The 19,660-nt window shown below is 60.3% G+C and overlaps 1 protein-coding gene across 1 annotated transcript; it reads left to right on the top strand.

The window, feature by feature from the left end:
• The first annotated feature begins 16,961 nt into the window (after positions 1–16,961).
• Positions 16,962–18,457, top strand: ONECUT3 (one cut homeobox 3). The gene is given in 7 exon segments (XM_064636972.1): positions 16,962–17,179; positions 17,181–17,421; positions 17,424–17,449; positions 17,452–17,547; positions 17,550–17,776; positions 17,778–18,004; positions 18,007–18,457. Coding segments are annotated over 7 exon segments (1,200 nt in total). The 5' UTR covers positions 16,962–17,002; the 3' UTR covers positions 18,213–18,457.
• The last annotated feature ends 1,203 nt before the right edge of the window (positions 18,458–19,660 follow it).

Here is a 19,660-nt window from a genome sequence, read left to right as displayed (position 1 = left end):
CCGGGGGCTTCCCGTGGGTGCCAAGGCAAAGCTCCAGCTGGTTTTGGGAGCAGAGAGCTGCTGGGATTGTTTTCCTCTGCTGGTGTGTCAGGGCTGGGTCACAGGCCCCAGGACGTGGCTCTGGTGGGCAGGACCTGAGCACTGAGCAGTTGGACCTGCTTGGCCCCTCTGGATGCTGGGGGGGTCCTCTGAGGGCTCCTCCCCAGGGGGGGCTCCTCAGGGTGAAGGGATTCCTGTTAAACTCACCCAGGATCTCCCCAGGACCTGCAGCCCCTGGGCCTGTGCTCAGCACGAGTCCCTTTGACAGGTAACAACCCCCACCCAGGGGAGCTGAGGCTCAGCCAGGGAGCACCCAGGTGAGATGAATTCCAGCCCCACGGGGACCTCGACAATCCTGGAAGTCTTTTCCGACTTTAACGATTCCGTGATTCTATTCTGGTCCTCCCACACCTCCAGCTCAGCAGCCCTGGGACCTGCTCAGCATCCCAGGGCCAATCCCCTGCAACAGCTCCCACCACCCCTGTCCCCAGCACCACACAGAGCCAAGGGAGGCAGGGAGCCACTGGCAAATAAAAGAAGCCGTTTGCTACGGTCAGGACTTTGCCTTCCAGCCCTCCAGGTGATGCCATTTAATCTCCCACGATTTTTAGCCTCCATGTCACTGTACCCACTGCCCTGGCACAACTCCTGCACCGTGTCAGGCTGTTCTATCTCTTTAATGGAGGGGAGAGAAAATATTGGTGCCTCGGACCCCCCCGGGAATAAATTCATACTGCCTGTATCGATTCGATTTTTCTCCTCCTTTTGCCTGATTCCTCCAGCCTCCTGGGTAACGAAGATTAAGCTTCAAGCCCTTCTGATATTACTTTGAAATGCAGAAACCTTCAGAAAAAGAGGCTAAATCTTCTCTCGCCTCGGAAAATGGCAAATAATCTTCGGGAATGGGCGAGCGCTTGTCTGTTTTCTCCTCCTCCCGCCTCCAGAGTGGCCAAAACACGCTCACAAACACACACACACGTGCACCCACCCGCTGGTGCAGCTGCACAGAGGTGCCTGAGACTCCCTTTTGCTCCCTGTCCCCGTGGATCAGGGTCAGGATTCACAGACTCACCCCTTTAACCGGTGTTAAACCACAGCCCAGAGCTCGGGAGGCACCACCTTCATGTGGGATCAATTAATTATCAGCCCTGTTATGATGAAGCTGCTGAAATGTGGGCTGAGAGAACTCCGAGTGCAAGCAAAGAGCTCTCATTTCCCCAGTCCCTTAATCACTGGAGACAGACCTGGCCTGTGATCTCAGTTAAATGGGCAGAAACCTGGAGCAGCTCCAGGGATTTAATTGGTGTCACTTGGGCACTGCCAGAGGTGCCACTGGGAGCAGGATCCAGCCCTTTGGATGGGGCCCTTGTCCCTCCTGCACTGGCAGCAGCAACTATTCAGTTGGGTGACAGCAGTGGCTGGAGGCTTCGCTGTGCACAGAGATGGAGGGAGAAATTTAGGATATTTAGGAAATTCAGGAGAGAATGGATGAAGCTGAGGCACAGGGAGCAATAGCTGGAGGGTCCTGAGCCCATGGAGCTCCTTGGTGCAGGGAGGGGAAGCCTGGGGAAGGAAAAGGGGATGGAGATGCTGCAGGAGGAGATCTGGGCATGGACCAGGGAGGGGAGGGGAGTGAGGGACAGGGACGGGGACAGGGACGGGGACAGGGACGGGGACAGGGACGGGGATGGGGACAGAGACAGAGACAGGGACAGAGACAGGGACAGAGACAGAGACAGGGACAGGGACAGAGACAGGGACAGGGACAGAGACAGGGACAGGGACGGGGACGGGGATGGGGACAGGGAGGGGGACGGACAGGGATGGGGACAGGGACAGGGACAGGGATGGGGACGGGGACAGGGACAGGGATGGGGACAGGGACAGGGACAGGGATGGGGACGGGGACAGGGACAGGGATGGGGACAGGGACAGGGATGGGGACGGGGAGGGGGACGGACAGGGATGGGGACAGGGACAGAGACAGAGATGGGGACAGGGACGGGGACAGGGACAGTCAGGTTTTGACAGCAGGTTTTGAGGTGGCCATGGGGTGTTTGTTTTCCAGGCCCTTGGCCTGCAATGGGCTGGTCACTGCAGCCCTCAGGAGAGAGCAGCTGGGAAAGTCCCAGCAATGGAGGGTTTTGCTCAGCCCTGGCCCCAGCTCAGTGTCTGGGACCTGCCAGGTAAAGTTTTTGTCAGTTGAGGTTGTCTGGGCTCTCCCTCGGTCTCAGCCACACACTTCATCTACAATCAGGTCCTTCAAGCTTGGTTATGTCCCCCCAGATGCCATCCTGTGTCCCTTTCTTTGACATCAGAGTCCTGGATCAGTCCAGACTCCTCCTTGCCTGGTTCTGCTCCCAGACTTGGATCTCCCTGCAGCGAACAAAGCTGCTGTCACAGCCCAGGCCAGCTCTGCCCCTCCCTCTCCCTGAGCATCCAGCAGCTCTGGACACGTCCTTGAGGCTCTGCAGCCTTTAGACCCAGCTCTTCTGCCTGCCCTGGCATCTACAAAGGGGTCATTTCACTGCTCCCAGCCCCTTCCTGAAGGCTGGCCTGGGCTACATTTCCCTGCCAGGAGGTTTAATCTCCCCTTTCCTGCCCTGGAGATCTGGAGGAGACTCCACCTGAGTCCAAACTCCTGGAAGTGTTCACCTCCTTGTCTGCTGCAAATGGGCAGCTCTGGACACGTTGCAGTCCCTCACAAGCCTGTCCCTGGCAAAACTCCATGTCTTCCATGAAAACTTCCATGCCCTGTCCCTGGAAATGTCCGAGGCCAGGTTGGATCAAAGGGGCAACCTGGGCTAGTGGGAGGTGTCCCTGCCCACGGCAGGGGGTGGAACGAGATGAGCTCTAAGGTCCCTCCCAACCCAAACCATTCTGGGATTCTGTGAAAACTCACTTTGAAGGGCCTTGGACATGCCCAGGGAAGCTCAGGGAAGTGGGAGCCACATTCACCATGTGTGTCCATGCTCTGCAAAGCCAACCTGGATTTTGGAGGCGAGGACTTTTGCCCCCTCCAAACCCTCCCAGGCTGCGAACCAAGTGATGTTTCTGCCTCCATTTTTCTATCAATAAAGTTTATTGTCCTTTTCTTGCAAAACCTTTCAGCAATTAAAAAAAAAAAAAAAAAGAGGGGAGAGAGAAGAAGAAGAGGAAGAAGAAGACAAAGGGAGTTGATGTTTGACTGCTGGGCTATCACTTAAGTCCTTGTTCCTGTTTACTCAGGACTTATTAGAGCTCATTCAATGCCTATAGCATGGCTGGATCAATACCTGCTGGGAGCAAGAGAGATTCCGCTTGGCCACTGTAGCCCATGTTGCAGAATTGATCTGCTTGGCTGCTGCAATCTGAAAATCCATCTTTTTGCGCTCCCTGCCTCTCTCCGCAGCGGGTTGCTAAGCAACGGGGGCTCCTTGGGATGGCCATTGGCCAGCGCCGCGTGGTCCTCCCTGGTCACTTGGCCACTTTGGGCTGCGGTTCCTCCTCCGAGGATGGCTCCGGGCGGGAGGGGAGCCGGGAGAGGGGCAGGGAGGAGGGGAAGGGGCTGGCGGGGGGCGGGGGCGGCGAGAGGAGGGACAGGGAGAAAAAGGGAAATCGATATCACCTCACATTTAACCTTTCCTTAAAAAAAAAATCTTTGAGAAAACTCTATTGACCCGTCCCTTATCACTTCACACCACCACAGCCCCTGGACCGGGGGCTGCTCCGCCCGCGCAGGCACTTCATCAACACCTCTCTTCGGGCTGGATCGCCCTCCTGGCCTCCCTTCTCCCTCCCTGCCTCACCTTGGCCGGACACAAAGTTATGCCAGCTGAGCTGAAGGTGTCTTTTGGAACTGATTTCATTAAACTGGGGCAAAACCTTTGTGCGGATGTGCTGGGATCGATGGAAACCCCATTTGCATCGATTTCGCTTCGCTTTGGCAAAGGAATCGAATTATACAAACCAATACCAACCTGCTTTAAAATGATTTAGGAGTGTCTACACAAGACCAATTTTGGCTTGCAATTTTGTGTGTAGACAAGGTCCATCCCTCCTCCCAAGGAGCTGCTCGTTAGGCAAATCCTGCTGCCGTGGAAGGCTCCAAGCTCTGGCTCCCATGGCCTCTCCAACAGCGTCATCTTTGTGGCCTCATCCTAAAAGTGGTGCCCAGGCTTTGCTTCTCTTCCATCAGGCACAGGTCAGGGGTGAGGTGGTTGTTTCCCAGGTGCTGTAGAGTCTTTACTGTGCAGGTATTGATCCTGCTCTCAGTCCATCCCACTGTAGGTCCAGGCATCTCATGTGTGTCTTCACCACAGCCCCGAGAAGATGTTGTATCTCAAGCCCAAAGTCTCTGTACAAGAGCTTTACAACCCTTATTCTGTGATTATCTCACTTATTTTGTGATTGTCTACACTGCCAAAGGACAGAGGGGTCAACACTGGACTCCACAAGTGCTCACAAGTGGATGTTTCCCCCTGTGAGAACCCACGTGAAGTGGCCTCATTCCCACGAGAATCAGCTCCCTCAAAAGCCAGGAAAAGCCACATTTCCCCAGGGGCAGCAAAACCAACCACTTTTACCAGCTAAAGGAGGCAACTCACAGCTGAAGACGTTCCCAGGCAGAAAACAGGAGCCCAGTGAAGTTGGACCTCTGATCCCAACCCTCATCCTGGTTCACTCCCGCTGGTCTGGGGTCCCCCACGCTGGGATGTCCATGCTGTCCCTGGGTCAGGTTATTTGATTAATTTTTGGGTTCAACACACAGCTCTGGGCTCTCCATCAGAACAGCTGAGGGTCAACCCACGTGGAGAAGCTCTTTAACTCGTTCCTGATGGAAAGGGGAGTCAACAAGGACCTGCATTGCACCTGAGCAGGCTCTGGCTCACAATGGAGATGGGAAACCAGGTTTGATCAGCTCTGATCCCACCCCTGGGCACCTTGTGCAGGTTTATGGACCCTCTTCTGACCCCCGTGTCCTTCAGCCCAGGGAAGAAGCATCAAAGGACATGTATATTATTATCCTATTTCAAAGATACATTATGATCCCATTTTAAAGATATATTATTATACCTGAAGATATATTATCACCTTAATGTAGATTAAGAATTCCAGTAGTTTCGTCTCAGCTAAAAGAGCTGAACATAACTCAGCCCAAGGCAGGTGCAGTAACTCAGACTTTACACCCAGGTGGGGCTGAATTCCAGCTGGGGGTCCCATCCTGCCCCAGGGTGACCAAAGGAAGCCAGTCCTTTGCCATGAAGAATCATCCTGACTCTGCTGTTACAGTTTTCTCCTCCTCTGCAATTGTCTTTTGGAATTTTCTTGTCCCACACTAATTTTTTTCACCCGAAGGGAGGGCAGGACACAAACCTGGGAGGACAGGGTTGAATGCTGGAGAACCCTGTGGGTGCAGGGCTCAGTCCCTGGGAGCGTTTGAAGCCCTTCCCCACGGAGCAGAGACCAGGGATGCTCCCAAAGTTTTGAAAATCAGAAAATATCACTTTATCAGAACAAATTATTTTCCCAAACGAGCCACTGCTGCATTAAACCTCCCTTTTCAAACATTTCATTGGCCACATGGAAAGAGTGGGAGTCATCAGATTGTCCCACTTCAGCATTTCCAAAAGAACAATCCTCCTCTTCCAGCCCTGCAGGATTGCATTTTTGTTTGAAATTCATGATTAATTTACACTAAAAGGAAATTTGAAAAACAGCCCAAGCTTAAATTTAGCTGCAACTTTAAAGCCTGTCAGAACCCTCTGCCTTGATTGACGTCTGTCACCGTTTGGACTTTTATTTTCAATTTCTTGGTTTGTTTTTTTTTCCCTAAATGAAGAAATGAAAATTCACATAAATCCTCACAACAGAAGGAGGAACCCACCTCCTGCCAGGTCCCAAAGCTCTTCTCCAAATTCCCAGGGGGGTTCAAGCTGGTGCTTACAGGGTCTGACAGCAGCACTTCCTGGAATCGGGGCAGGGCTCTTCCTCTTCCCACTGGGGAATTTTTGGGGGATATTTTGGTTTATACACATGTTGAGGGCTGCTGAAGGATCACTTTACTGAGCAGCACATCAGGCTCTGGGTTCTGGGAGGGCTCCCCACGCCAAGGGCGAGGCTCGGGAAGGGCATTCCCTGCTCTGTGCTTCCATCAGAGCTCCCGACACCGACACTCCTGCTCCGTGTTGGACAAGCTCTGCGCTGGCCCCCAGGGCTGAGCAGCCACTGGGGAGAATATTCCTGGTCCTCACTGCCACAGGACCCTTCAGGTTTGGTCCTGAGCCGCGGGATCCCAGCAGGGTGGATCTCAGCAGCCCTCCCAGCCGCCTTTCCCTGGATTTCTGGGCCCGCAGAGCTCTGCCTTCGGGATCCGCCGGGTGCCGGAACGCTGGGAATGGGTTTGATCCCAGTGCAAGCCCTTGGTGGTGTCTCCACGAGGGGTAGGACTGTGGCCATCCCTGCCCCAGCCTCCCCCAGGTTTCGTGAGGGGGTGGTGAAGGTCTCCACGGGCTCTGAACCTGCTGCTGGGTTTGGGGTTTTGGATTCGGGAGGGAGGGAGGGAGGTGGCACCTCAGGACAGAATAACCCCAGTGCCCTCCAGCAAAACCACTCAGGGCTGCAGGATTTAACCAGGCACTTGGAGTTACCAGCTGGGGGGTTCACCTGGAGGAGAGAAGGCTCCAGGGAGAGCTGAGAGCCCCTTGCAGGGCCTAAAGGGGCTCCAGGAGAGCTGGAGAGGGACTGGGGACAAGGAGTGGAGGGACAGGACAAGGGGAATGGCTTCCCAGTGCCAGAGGGTTAGATGGGATATTGGGAAGGAATTCTTGGGTGTGATGGTGAGGCCCTGGCCCAGGTTTCCCAGAGCAGCTGTGGCTGCTCCATCCCTGGAAGTGTCCCAGGCCAGGTCGGACAGGGCTTGGAGCACCCTGGGCTGGTGGAAGGTGTCCCTGCCCATGGCAGGGGATGGGACTGGATGGGCTTTGAGGTCCCTTCTGCCCAAACCATCCTGGGATTCTGGAATTCTCTCCTGAACATCAAGGAGAAGGAAGAAGAGGAGGGGGGCAAGCAGGAGGGAGGGAAGGTGGGAGGGGGAGAGAGTCCCTTGGCAATGGGAGGTTATTAATTTTTCAGAAAAGAAAATGCACTGTACATTTTCAGGAGAAACACTGTGGGTTTGTTCTGCAGATCCTGTTTCCAGAAGGTTCTGTCCCCTTGCAAAGCCCCCACCCAGACACCTGAAAGGCTCTTCTCAAATTCACTGGGAAGCTGCAGTTATTTGGGGGAGGAAACAGCAGGTTTGCCTTCCCAATGTCCTTGAATTTGTTGTATAATTAACATGAGACAGGTATTGAGAGGCAGAGCCCACAGCAAGGGATCTCCCCTGCCCCAGAGACCTCAGAGCCAGGCTGGGCAGGTGAGGGATGCAAGAAGGGAATGGTGATGTTGGGATTTCATGGAGTCATGGAATCATTAAGACTGGAAAAGCCCTCTGAGATCATCAAATCCAACCATCAACCCAGTCCTGCCAGGGCCACCACTGAACCCCAGCCCTGAGCACATCCATGTGTTTTTTGAACACTCCAGGGACAGTGATTCCAGCACTTCCCTGGATTCCCCAGGTCCCAGCCCAGCCACCCACGTGGGGACCATGGGGCTCCAGGCAGCACTGCTGGGGCAGCAGCTGCCCTGCTCTGGGCCCGGAGGGTTTCCCTGGCTGCTGCTGGGCAGGGGGGGCTCTGGGGGGGCTGCAGGTCTCCACCAGAAGGTCTCCAGGGTGGTTGGAGCCGCCACTTCACTTTCCCTGTTTGGGTCCCTGCAGACATTGTGGCTGTTTTTCCAGGTCTGTGATGCTTTTCCAGCCTCTTTCTGCTCTTCGCTCTCTCCTGCAGCTTTTTTCCGCAGCCTCTCTCCATCTGCTCCTCTCCTCTTTCCCTCCCGCCTCATTTAACCCACAGCCCCTGGGGCTTTTCACCCACCATCACCCCCCCTCCCCTTTGTGCTGCCCCGAGGCCTCCCTGAAATGCCACATCAAGGACTCCAGTGCCCGGGGGAGAAGGGAGAGCTCTGGAATAACCTCCAAAGCCGGGTGACAGCGGCTCTGTTTGCACACAGGCCGGATAAATCAGCCGCAGCCTCGGTGCCCGCAGCACCCGCGTGTGCTCGGCCCTTTCCAAATGAAGAGCAGGAAACAAAAACTTCATCCATTAACGTAATGACAGGTATTTCCCTGCTCTTAGGCCAGGCCTGGGCGAGCAAAACACTTAAGTACATGATTAATTTGTAGTCTAAGAGACTTAAGCACATGCTTAAGTGTTCTGCAGCCCCGGGCCTGACGACAGAGGTTTCCACAGCGCGATCGGAGCTCCCGACATGTTCCAGCGGTGCTCAGATCTATGGATTAAGGGTGCCATAAACAGTTGAGATATTCTGTTTAAACAATCATTTGTTGACAAGACTATTCTAAGCCCATCGAATCCCTAAGTGATAGATGTATGTTGTCTCTCTGAGTCTCCTGCTGTATCAGCCATTGATTTTCTCCAGCCTGGATGCTAAGGTAACCTTTACCTGGGAGCTTAGGCAGCGAGCGATGGGTGTATGCTCGCCGTGCCGGCTGCTGTTTGCGCTGCTGGAGCCGGGACAGAGGGATGGCTCGGCTTTTCATCCCTCCGCACGGCACGAGGCTGCCCCGCACGCTCCGAGGGCTGGGGACGGAGGGGCACAGCGGGTTGTGTCGCTCGGTGCCGCATCGCACAAGCCGAGGGTGCTCCCCCTTTCCCCAGCGCCTTCCAGGGTCTTCCTCCAACCCAAATCATGTCTCAGGGTGGCTTTTCATCCTCCACAGGATGCAGCAGCGTTGTCCTGCCATCCATCTCCCGCTCAGCACCCGCTCCAGGAGATGTTTATCTCCAGAGCCCCACGAGTGCCCCGGCGGCTCCGTCCCTGTGTGGGCACCGTGTCGGGACACCCTTCCCTGAGATCTGTTTTAATCACATTTATACACTGTAACCAGGGGAAGGAATCTATTGACAGCCTGTCTTCACATTTCTGTCAATTCTTCCGGAGACATCATTAAATCCAAGAGTGGATCTTAATTTAACGTGTTAGCTAACGGGTTATTTAATTAGTTTTCAATAACCCCCAAAAAACTGGGGGGGAGGGGGGCAGTGAAATGGGCTAAACATTAAGGGGAGGAAAAAAAGCCCAACAAACCAGGGAGCAAGATGATGAACACGTCCAGGTTTCCCGGATCTGCAGAGAAATCATCTCCTCAGCCCCTTCGCCCCTTCTCTCTCACAAGAAAGAGCCCTGTTGCGTTTTCCCCCTCTCCCCACTGTGTTCAATAATAAATGAAAATGGTAAAAAGCAATTCATACACAGGCTAAGCGTCTGGATTTATTATCAAGACAATTACACCGAGGAGAATTCCCGGAAAATTACTCTTCGAAGTCTTTCTCTGGCACCCCCTCCTAGTTTGGATAAATACGGCAGCAATTACTGCTGCGGGAGAGAGGAGGTCACGGGGAAAGGGGTGCCAGCGCCTCGTGCCCCGGCCAGGCGGCCTCTTGGGTGGCATCTGCCATCGGGGGGGCACCTGCCACGGGGGGGGCTTCGTGCCCGGGGAGGTGGCAGAGTTTGGTAGGAGGGGGGTGGGTTTGGGGGCAGCGGGTGCACGTGTTTCCCTGGGGCAGGTCTGTGAGGTGGGGATCGACTGCGGCCGCTCTGCGCGTGTGTCTGTGTGTCCCTGTGTCCGTGTGTCTGTGTGTCCCTGTGTCCGTGTGTCTGTGTGTCCCTGTGTCCGTGTGTCTGTGTGTCCCTGTGTCCGTGTGCCTGTGTGCCTGTGTGCCTGTGTCCGTGTGTCTGTGTGCCTGTGTGTCTATGTGCCTATTTGTCCTTGTGTCCCTGTGTCCGTGTGTCTGTGTGTCCCTGTGTCCGTGTGTCTGTGTGCCTGTGTGTCTATGTGCCTATTTGTCCCTGTGTCCCTGTGTCCGCGTGTCCCTGTGTCCGTGTGCCTGTATGTCCGTGTGTCCGTGGGGGGCTGTGACAGCCCTGAGTGGGTACGAGCCACTCTGGACTGTTTTGGTGCCCAGTGCACCGTGACCCAAGCCAGGGTGGGCAAGGGGCAGGCGCGGGCACCCCACGGGGCAGGGCCCCCCTGCCCGTCCCCCAGGGCAGCTGCCGGGTCTGCCCGGTGGTTCTCAGGTCCCTGCCTCGTCCCTGCTTCATCACCCGCTTCTGCCTCAGTTCCTGTTTTCCCTCATCCCCATCCGTGCCTCCTCCTTATCCCTGCCTCGTCCTCGTCCCTGCCTTCTTCCCTTCCCTGTCTCATCCCCATTCCTGCCTTGTCCCCTTCCCTGCCTCATTTCCCATTTTCCCTCACTCCTATCCGTGCCCGTCTCCGTCCCTTCCTGTCCCCATCCCTGCCCCATCCCTGCCTTGTCACCGTCCCTGCCTCATTTCCCATTTTCCTCATCCCCGTCCCTGCCCCGTATCCCACTTTCCCTCCCCCCATCCCCTCCTGCCTCCCCGGCTGTTCCCGCAGGACGCGCCGTGTCCCGCAGCCCCGGGGCTCGGCGGTACCTGTTGCGGGGGTTGAGCCGCCGGGACCGGGGGGGTCCGGGCCCGCACCCCCTCCCCGGGCCGCTCCGCAGATCCCGCAAGGCCCTGCCTTCCCTCTGCCCTCGGGATGGGGGAGAACAGTGTCCAAAGCCGGGATCTCAGCGAAAAAGCAGAGGTGGCTTCTCCCGAGCCAGGTGAAGGAGCCTGCGGCGACAGGAAAATACCTGCGGGAAACAGATAAACAGAGGGGAATAATAATAATAATAATAAAAAAATATATAGCATGTATAAAAAAATCGTATATATATAAAATAAATCTGCACCCTTTGTATATATATTGTATATAAATATATAAACTATTACTGTATAAAATAACTGCAGTGGACTCGCGTGCTGTGGGTGCAGGGTGGGATGTGGGATCGCGCTGCAGTGCAGAGGAAAGCGCCCGGTTCCTCTCGTTTCCTCGGTGTTTTACCGGCCCCGGCTCCTGCCCCCGGGCCCTCTGAGCCCTCGCGGAGCGTTTGGGGTGCCGAGAGACGCGCTCTTGGGGGTCCCCAAAATGCACAAGGAGCAAAAAGCGGCAGAGGAGGGGGAACGAGGACATTTCGGAAGTCTGGGGGACACCCCCCGTCCCGTCCCGCAGAGCACGGACAAACTCGTTGCACGTCTCACACTGTGGGACACCCGCAGTCCGGCCCGGCTCGGGGGTGGCCGGGCCCGACCAGGGAAAGGCGGTGAGAGAACGGGAGGGAGTGGGGAAAAAATTAGGAAAAAAAAATTTTTAAAAATTCTATTTTATATTTTTTTTTTTTTGTCTCTCGGAGCTGGGTGAAATCCCGGCGATTTTCCACACTTTTCCACCGAAAGCTCGGGAGGGGTCGAGCCCTCTCCGCGCCGCTGCCAGGGTGTAAAGTTCAGGGCTGCTCTGCGGGGAACTTTTGAAAACAAATTGCGGATTAAAGAGGCTCCCGGAGGCTCCCGTTGGGGTTCCCGAGCCGAGGGGCAGCGGGGGGGACCCGGCCCGGCCCCCGGCCCCGGGTGGGTGCGGACCCCCGGGAGCGTCCGGCCCCGGGCCGGGATGCGCCGGAGCTCCGCGGGGCCGCTTCGTTCGGGCAAAACCCGCGGGGGTTACATCGAAAAGAGCGACAGCCCGTCCTCAAACTGCCTCTCCGGGGCGGAATCCGATGGAAACCCCCCTGGCCCCGCTCCCTGCCGTCGCCCCGACTCCTCCGCCGCCGCCCGCCGAGTTTCGGAGCGGCCCAAAGTTTCGGGGCAAACGAGAAAAGTCTCCGGAAAGGCCGGGGAGGGGCCGGTTCACCCCCCAGCCCTCCCCGCCTCCCCCCCGGCTTCATTTACCCCGGTTGCTGCCGCTTTCCCCCCTCCCAGCGCGGCCCCGGCCCGACCCACCGGGAGCGGGGAAGGAGGGCGGCGGAGGCGGGCGGGGGGGGGGCAGCTCCGGGCGGGACCCCCGGTCTGGTCCCGTCCCTAAAAACCTCCTGGGCCGGATCCGCGGAGAGAGGGAAAATATTCACGGGAGGAGGGCATTAAAGAAACCAATATTACATCCCGCGAAAGGGAAAGAGAAAGGAAAAGGAGCCGCCGGGAGCGGCGGGGAAAGGGCCTGATCTTGCAGCTAAAACTGTCTTCAAACTAAAATAAAGGAAAAAAAGCCTGCGAGGGCAGGGCGCAGATCCCGCTGATCGGCCGAGGAGGGGCCGAAATTTTAAGGAGAGGAAACGGCCGGTGGCGAAAGGGCCGGAGTTTCTTCCCGGCTGAATTCCTTCCCGGAGCGCCACAAACCACAGTGCAACGCGCTGGGCGCCGCCGGCAAAGCGGAGAAGGGAAAACCGCACCCGAAAAGGCGGGATGAGGCGGGGGAAGGGGACAGAGGTGCCGGGCTGGCCCCCCCCGCCCGCGGCCGGCCCGGGGGTCGCGGAGCCGCGCGGGACGGCGGGGCCGGGGGGGGGGCTCCGGTCCCGGCGCTGCGCCCCCCGGAGCGGCTTCCTCCATATCCCGCTTTAATGACCCCAAATCCAGGCGGAACTTTTCCGGCGTGGCTGTTTTTTTTTTTCCTGCTTTGCTTTGTTTTGTTTTGGAGGCGAAAGCGTTTGAATCCCCTTCAAGAACCGGTATCAAAGTCTCTTTTTTTAAAAGCTATTGATTGCAAAAGTCTTATTTAAACCAACACATTTTAGTTTCTCACATTTTAAAACATCATCTGGGGCCCATTGTATGGAAAATCGATTAGCAGGAATTGCCACGCTCTTTGCCTCCCGCTTGATTGTTGGAAAATCGAGACATCCATAGGCAAAGGCTGGGCTGGGAAAGGTTTGGAACCGAAATGAAAGGGCTTGCGAGGGATCTATAGGCACTAAATAATTCACCTGCCAGGCGATGCTGCTGTTATTTTGAAGCCTTAAAGAACTTTAAGGAACTTTTGGCTCCCGGCGGGGTGCGCGGAGCCGCGTTCCGGCTCCTTCTCCCTCCTTGCCCGGTGAACCCCGACGCTTTGGCCGGTGCCCGGTGCCTGCTCGGCGAAGGCACGGCCCGCGGTTCGGCCCCTCCGCTGGGGCTGGTCCTGGCCGGGTCGTTTGTGCCTTCGCGCTGTTCCTAAGTGGGATGGAAAAAAAAAATACACATAAAAATAAAAATAATATAGATTTGAGCGCAAACCAGCTCGGGAGCTGCGCGTCGGCACCGGTGGGCAGGGGGACCGGCAGCAGTGCTCGTCCTGCCTCCCACACCCCTCCCCAGGCTCCGGGACTGCCCCCTACCCCCCACCCCTCCCCCCCACGCCGCCCCTCCCGCACGGGCCGCCCCAAGAGCCCCGCACCGCCCGGGGGGCAGCGGGGCACGGGAGGGGGTGCAGAGCGGAGCTCTGCCAGGCTGGAGGGTTTTGGGGTGGATTTGGGGGCGGGGGAGCTACTGGGTCCGCGCCCCTCTCCCCGCTCGCCCCGTCCAAGCGAAGCCGCCGCGGGGCTGTCGCGGGGGTGTGTGGGGGGCGGCCCGGGGGGAGCTGCCCCGGGGCCCCGCTCCCCCTCCGCACTTACCGCTCCGCGCCCCCGGGTGCCCGCACCGCCCGGCTCCGCTCGGAGCGCTGCCCGGGCGGCTGCGGAGGAGCAGAGGGAAGGGAATTAAATAGGGAGAGGGAGCTCAGGAAGAAAGAGGAGGCGAGGGAAGGGATCAATAGCATCCAGCTGGCGAATGGAGCCCGGGCCTCTCCCCCGCGCTGCGCCCCGGCCCATCGCCAGAGCCTCTGGGCGCTCCGAGGGGCTTCCCCCGGGCCGGGGCCGCCGCGCAGGCAGCGAACCCCGCGGCTCACACGGTCCCGGAGCGGCTCGGCCCGGGGCCGGCCCCGCACCGCTGCCCGGGGAGCTCCCGCAGCCTCCCCGCGCCCCGGCCCCGCGTGTCTCGGTGCCTCTCGCCTGATGATATTGCATCGATCGGGGAAGAGCCGGGGGGGGGCGGGAGGGGGGCGCGGGGCTACCGCATTACTCAATTATGTCGCACTAATTAGTAAAAAGTCCCTCTCTTTTTTGCTGTTTGCTCGGTGCAGAGCTCGGCCGAGGGCAGAGTCCAGCGCCTGTCCCGGGGGGCCCTCGGCGCTGCGGGCCCGGCGCTGCTGCGGGGGGTGGGGGCGTCGGGAGCCCGGCCCGGGGACGCGGTGCGGGACGGCAGCTGCAGGGATAGATCTATCGATGGGCGGTCGATGGGCCGGTCGATGCGCTATCGCCATTATTACACTCAATGAAACCCTTCCAGACGCGGCTGCTTCATCCCTGGTTTGTTCCCCACCTCCTCCTCGCCGCTCATCTCGACACCCCCTCCCCTCAGCATCCTGTGGCTCTGCCCGGCTCCAGGCACCCCTGCCCGTCCCTGCCCGTCCCTGCCCGGATCTGGTCATCCCCTGCCCACCCCTGCCGGACTCCGGCCTCCCTTCCCATCTATTCCCGGCTCTGATAAACCCCTGCCCATCCCTGCCCGACTTCGGGCCTCGACGTTCATCTCTGCTCGGCTCCAGAGCCCCTGCCCATCCCTGCCCGGCTCCAGGCCCCCCTGCCCATCCCTGCCCGGCTCCAGGCCCCCCTGCCCATCCCTGCTCGACTTCGTGTTCCGTTCCCCACCTGGAAGCCCCTCTTGCCCACCTGGGTATTGCGGATTTCACATCCCCAGCGGAGTCTCCGGGACGCGGCTCCCTCTGTTTTGGGGGTCCTGCTCAAGGCCCGCGGGCGTTACGGCAGGGACAAACCGACGGGGGGTCGGAGTCCTTCCATATCCCGGCTCGGTCGGGCCCATCCCAGCTGGATCGCGGGATGGATCGCGGGGCAGAAAAGGAGCTGAGGAGAGACCCCCACACTCCCCTCCGTTCATCAACTGCCCCGCGCCCACGTCCCGGGAACTTGCGGAGCTTTATTGTAATGAACCGGGCACTTAATCGACCTCCCGAAGGTGGGATGGGGTTGGATAGGATGGGGTTGGATAGGATGGGATAGGACAGGGTGGGCTGGAATGAGTGGGAATGGCTGGGGTGAAATGCACCGAATTCGGACAGTTAATGTTAAATTTTGCTGAATTATTCCCTGCGCAGGCGGGTGGCGGGGGAGACACTCCGAGCACCGACCTGCTGCCCCGCACCGGAGCTCCCGGGCCCGCACGGACGCCCCTCCAGGAGCAGCCTGGAGCCCGGCGGTGGCCGGGAACGGAGCAGCCCACGCGGAGCTGGCGGGGCCCACCCGCTGGAGGCTATGGATTTCATTTTTGTGTTTTCGGTCTGTTCAATAAATCTTGGGAAAACAGCATGTGCCGGCCTGCAGGAGCGGGAATGGCCGGGAAAGGCCAGAGTGGGGCGGGGAGCCCAGCTCGGGGCAGCGGGGATGGGGGCGGCTGGGAATGCGCCTGGAAGGACATCGAGCACCAGCCCCTCCGGTGGCCTAAACCCGGCTCGCGTTGGCTCTTCATCCTGGCTTCTTCCCCTTCTGTTCCGTTCCCTTTTCATTCTCCCTTTCCCTTTCAGTTTTCTCTTTCCATATTCCGTTTTCCATTTTCCCTTTGCATTTTTCTCTTTCCATTTCCCGTTTTCCTTTACCATTTTTATTTTCCCTTTCCCTCGTTCCTTTTCCCTCCTCCACCACGACTGCCCAGGGCCCTGCAGCACCGTGTGTCACCCCACGAGTGTCACTGTCACCTCCCCTCCTCGTGCCAAGGCGACCCCCCCCTTCCAGAGGAGGTGCCCAGGGAGGTCTGTGGAAAGGTGGTGATGAGGGGGAGACACGCGTGGGAAAACACGGGTGTGCGGGGACAGGGCAGGACATCTGGGGTAGACGAGGACAGCCAGGCCCTGGTGAGGGACACGGGGGGGAACGGGGGAGGCAGCGGAGGGAGTTTGGGGGCGTCGGGGACGGCAAATCCAGGGATGGAGGCGCATCAGGGGTGGGGGCGGCCAGATGTGTGCGCGGGGGGCGGGGGGGAGATGGGGTCACCCAGGTGATGCAGGTGGGCACATCACACCCGCACATCACACCCGCCCGTCAAACCCGCACATCACACCCGCACATCACACCCGCACATCACACCCACCCTTCAAACCCGCACATCCCACCCGCTCGTCAAACCCGCACATCACACCCGCACATCCCACCCGCTCGTCAAACCCGCACATCACACCCGCACATCCCACCCGCTCGTCAAACCCGCACATCACACCCGCACATCCCACCCACTCGTCAAACCCGCACATCACACCCGCCCGTCAAACCCGCACATCACACCCGCACATCGCACCCGCAGCGCTGCCAGACGCGCGCTGGGCACCGGGTGCGGCGGGTCCCGGCGGTGCGGGGGCAGGCGTGACACCCGGTGCGGGGAGGGTCACCCGGTACAGGGAGGGTCACCCCCGTGTCAGGGGTCGCCTGGCCCGGGGGGGGGTCACCCTGGTGCGGTGGGGGTCACCCAGGCGGGAGTCCGGGTGCGGGTGCGGTGCGGCCCCGCGCTCCCCCCGCCCATCGCACACCCCCCCCCCGCCGGCACCGGGAGAGGTGCGGGGGGGCGGCCCGGGGCGGGGCGGCGCTGACGTCACGGCCGAGCCACAGCGAGGCTGCCGGGAGCCGGCGGCCGAGGCACCGCAGCCGCCCCCGCACCGCGCCCCGCGCCCCGCTCCGCCGAGCCCCCGCTCCGCCGAGCCCCGCGCCCAGCAGCGCGGCCGGCGGGCGCACCATGCCGGCCTGACCGCGGGGCGCGGACATCGATCCCCCCGGGCGCGGAGTCTGAATTAATCCGGGCAGCCGGCGCGGGGAGGGGGGGCGGCGGTGGAGGAGGAGGAGGAGGAGGAGGAGGAGGCGGCGGCGGCGGCGGCGGCGGCGGCGGGGGGGTGGGGAGGAAGGCAGCGAGCGAGCGGGCGAGGCAGCGGCAGAGCCCGGCGGCCACCATGGAGCTGGCGATGGAGAACCTGGGCAGCCTGCACGGCGTCCCGCACTCGCAGCCCGCCGAGCTGCTGAGCCCCGCGCACGGGCGGCAGAGCTCGCACCGCAACCTGGTGCCGCACGGCCGGCCCGCCATGGTCTCGGGCATGGCCTCCATCCTGGAGGGGGGCGATTACGCGGCGCGAGCACAGCCTGGGCGCCCCGCTGCACCCCGCCATGAGCATGTCCTGCGAGTCGCCCTCCGGCATGAGCCTGAGCAGCACCTACACCACGCTGACCCCCCTGCAGCACCTGCCGCCCATCTCCACCGTCTCGGAGAAGTTCCACCACCCGCACCACCACCACCACCACCACCACCCGCACCAGCGCCTGGCCGGCAACGTCAGCGGCAGCTTCACCCTCATGCGCGACGAGCGGAGCTTGGCCTCATGGGCAACCTCTACAGCCACTACCCAAGGACATGCCGGCCATGGGGCAGCCCCTGTCGCCGCTGCCCAACGGGCTGGGCAGCCTCCACAACGCCCCCTCCCCCCCCCCCCCCCCCCCCCCCCCCAGCAGCCGCTGGCCCCTTACGGCCCCGCCGGCCACTTGCCCAACGAGAAGATGCTCTCGCCCAACGGCTTCGACTCGCACGCCGCGATGCTGTCCCGGGGCGAGGAGCACCTGGCGCGGGGGCTGGCGGCGCCCAGCTCGGCCATGATGCCGCCGCTCAACGGGATGCACCCGCACGGCCACCCGCACGGCCAGCCCGGAGCATCGCTGCTGGGAGAGCGGGAGCGCCCCGCGCCCGGCCCCGGGCTCCCAGCCCGGCGGCTCCGGGCAGGTGGAGGAGATCAACACCAAGGAGGTGGCTCAGCGGATCACGGCCGAGCTGAAGCGGTACAGCATCCCGCAGGCCATCTTCGCTCAGAGGATCTTGTGCCGCTCCCAGGGGACCCTCTCGGACCTGCTGCGGAACCCCAAGCCCTGGAGTAAGCTCAAGTCCGGCCGGGAGACTTTCCGCAGGATGGGAAATGGTTGCAGGAGCCGGAATTTCAGAGGATGTCGGCGCTCAGGCTGGCAGTAGGACACGGCACGGCCGGCTCGGGCCGCCCGCTCCGCGCCTCCGGGGCGGGGGGATCAGGGGGTGCTGCCGAACACGCGTGGGAACCCCTCGAGGGTTTCGGGGTGCGAACTGGGGTCGGGCTCGGCGGGTGTTACCGACCCGGTTTGTAACGTTAAGACCAAAGGAAAGGGATTTAGATTTAAGGCGAGTTATATCTAAGGCGACCCCCCGGCTCCCCGGGCATGCTGCTGCCCGCCAGAGGTGCGGGATGGCGGGTGGGCGGGAGCCGGGGAGCTGCCGCCGCTCCCCGCTCCGCCTGCCTCGGGGATTTCCCTCTCGGTCCGCGAACCGGCCGCTTGGCCCCGGGAGTGTCCGGCCCCCGGGGCCGCTGCTGGAGCTCCTCCGCGGTCGGTACCGGGGCTCTGGGGAAGCTCCGGGCCACCCCTCCGGGGCCGCGCTCCGCTCCCTCCGGGCACCGGCTGCTCTCGGCGGAAGGGACGGGACCCCCCGCCCGTGTCTCCGCTTTCCGGCGGGGTCGGGATCCCGCAGCGCCGATCCCCGCGGCCTCGGGCCGGCGCCGGGCCGAGGCTTCGCTGGAGAAACGCGGCTTTTCTGTGCGGAGGGAGGGCGGGAGTCGCGGGGGAAAAGGCCAGGGGGGGGGAGCAGAGGGGTCAACGGCGAGCGGGGACATGCCCGGGTGCGACCCACCACCCCGGCACCGAGCGCTCCCCGGGAAGGGCCGCAGCTCTCGGCTCCGCGGGGCCGAGCCGCGGCGGAGAAAACACGCGTGTGTGATTTTTAATCTATTTTTTAAGAAATCCGAGCTCCCCGTGGAGCCGGGCAGAGGCAGCGACGAGGACCCGCCGTTATTTATGGGGGAGAGCAGCGTTCATATGTATTTAGTGTAATTCAGTTGCTCTTTAATTAGGGCAGGGTAGTGCATCTTTAGTTCCAGTCGATGCCCTATTGAAAAGCAGTTAATAGAATCGCAAATGTTCCTGGCTTTACAAGGTTCTGGTAAATAAAGATTTAAACACTGCCGCGATCGGCCGTTTAATGCCCCCGTTGTTGGGGCTAATTGAGCAGCGGGCTTGGGCTTCTGCCTCGCCAGAATTGGAAATAATAATAAATAATTCCGTAATAATAATAACAATAATAATAATAATAGTATAACCGTGATGGTGATGATAAAAAGGCGGCTGCAGCTGGAGGAAGCTCGGAGGGGTCCCTGTTCTCGGCCCTCCTCGGGGGGTCCCTAGTCCCCAGCCCGGGCCAGGAATCCCTGTCCCTCTACCTGCTCGGAGGGTCCCTGTCCCCGCTGCCACCGCTCCGCTCCTCCCGCCCCCGTGGGAGGTTTATTCTCCTTAAAATGGTTTTTCCTTCCCCAGCGTCCTTTCCCCCGGCGCCAGGGCCGCCAAGTCCCCATTATTCACGAGAATTAACCCCCCAGATTTCCCGGGAACGGGGTTTATTCATTTGCCTTCTGTGAAAACAGGAAAACCCCCCAGCAAATCCTCAGCCCATCGCCCGCCGTGAATCCGCCCGTGTCGAACTCGCTCCCACGCGGGCCCGGCCCGCCCCACGCGGCTCGTGGAGGGGCTCGGCCGAGCTGCCCCCA

The sequence above is a fragment of the Pseudopipra pipra genome, chromosome 27, assembly GCF_036250125.1.
Source record: "Pseudopipra pipra isolate bDixPip1 chromosome 27, bDixPip1.hap1, whole genome shotgun sequence".
NCBI lineage: Eukaryota > Metazoa > Chordata > Aves > Passeriformes > Pipridae > Pseudopipra > Pseudopipra pipra.
This window is presented reverse-complemented; position numbering and strand designations above follow the sequence as displayed.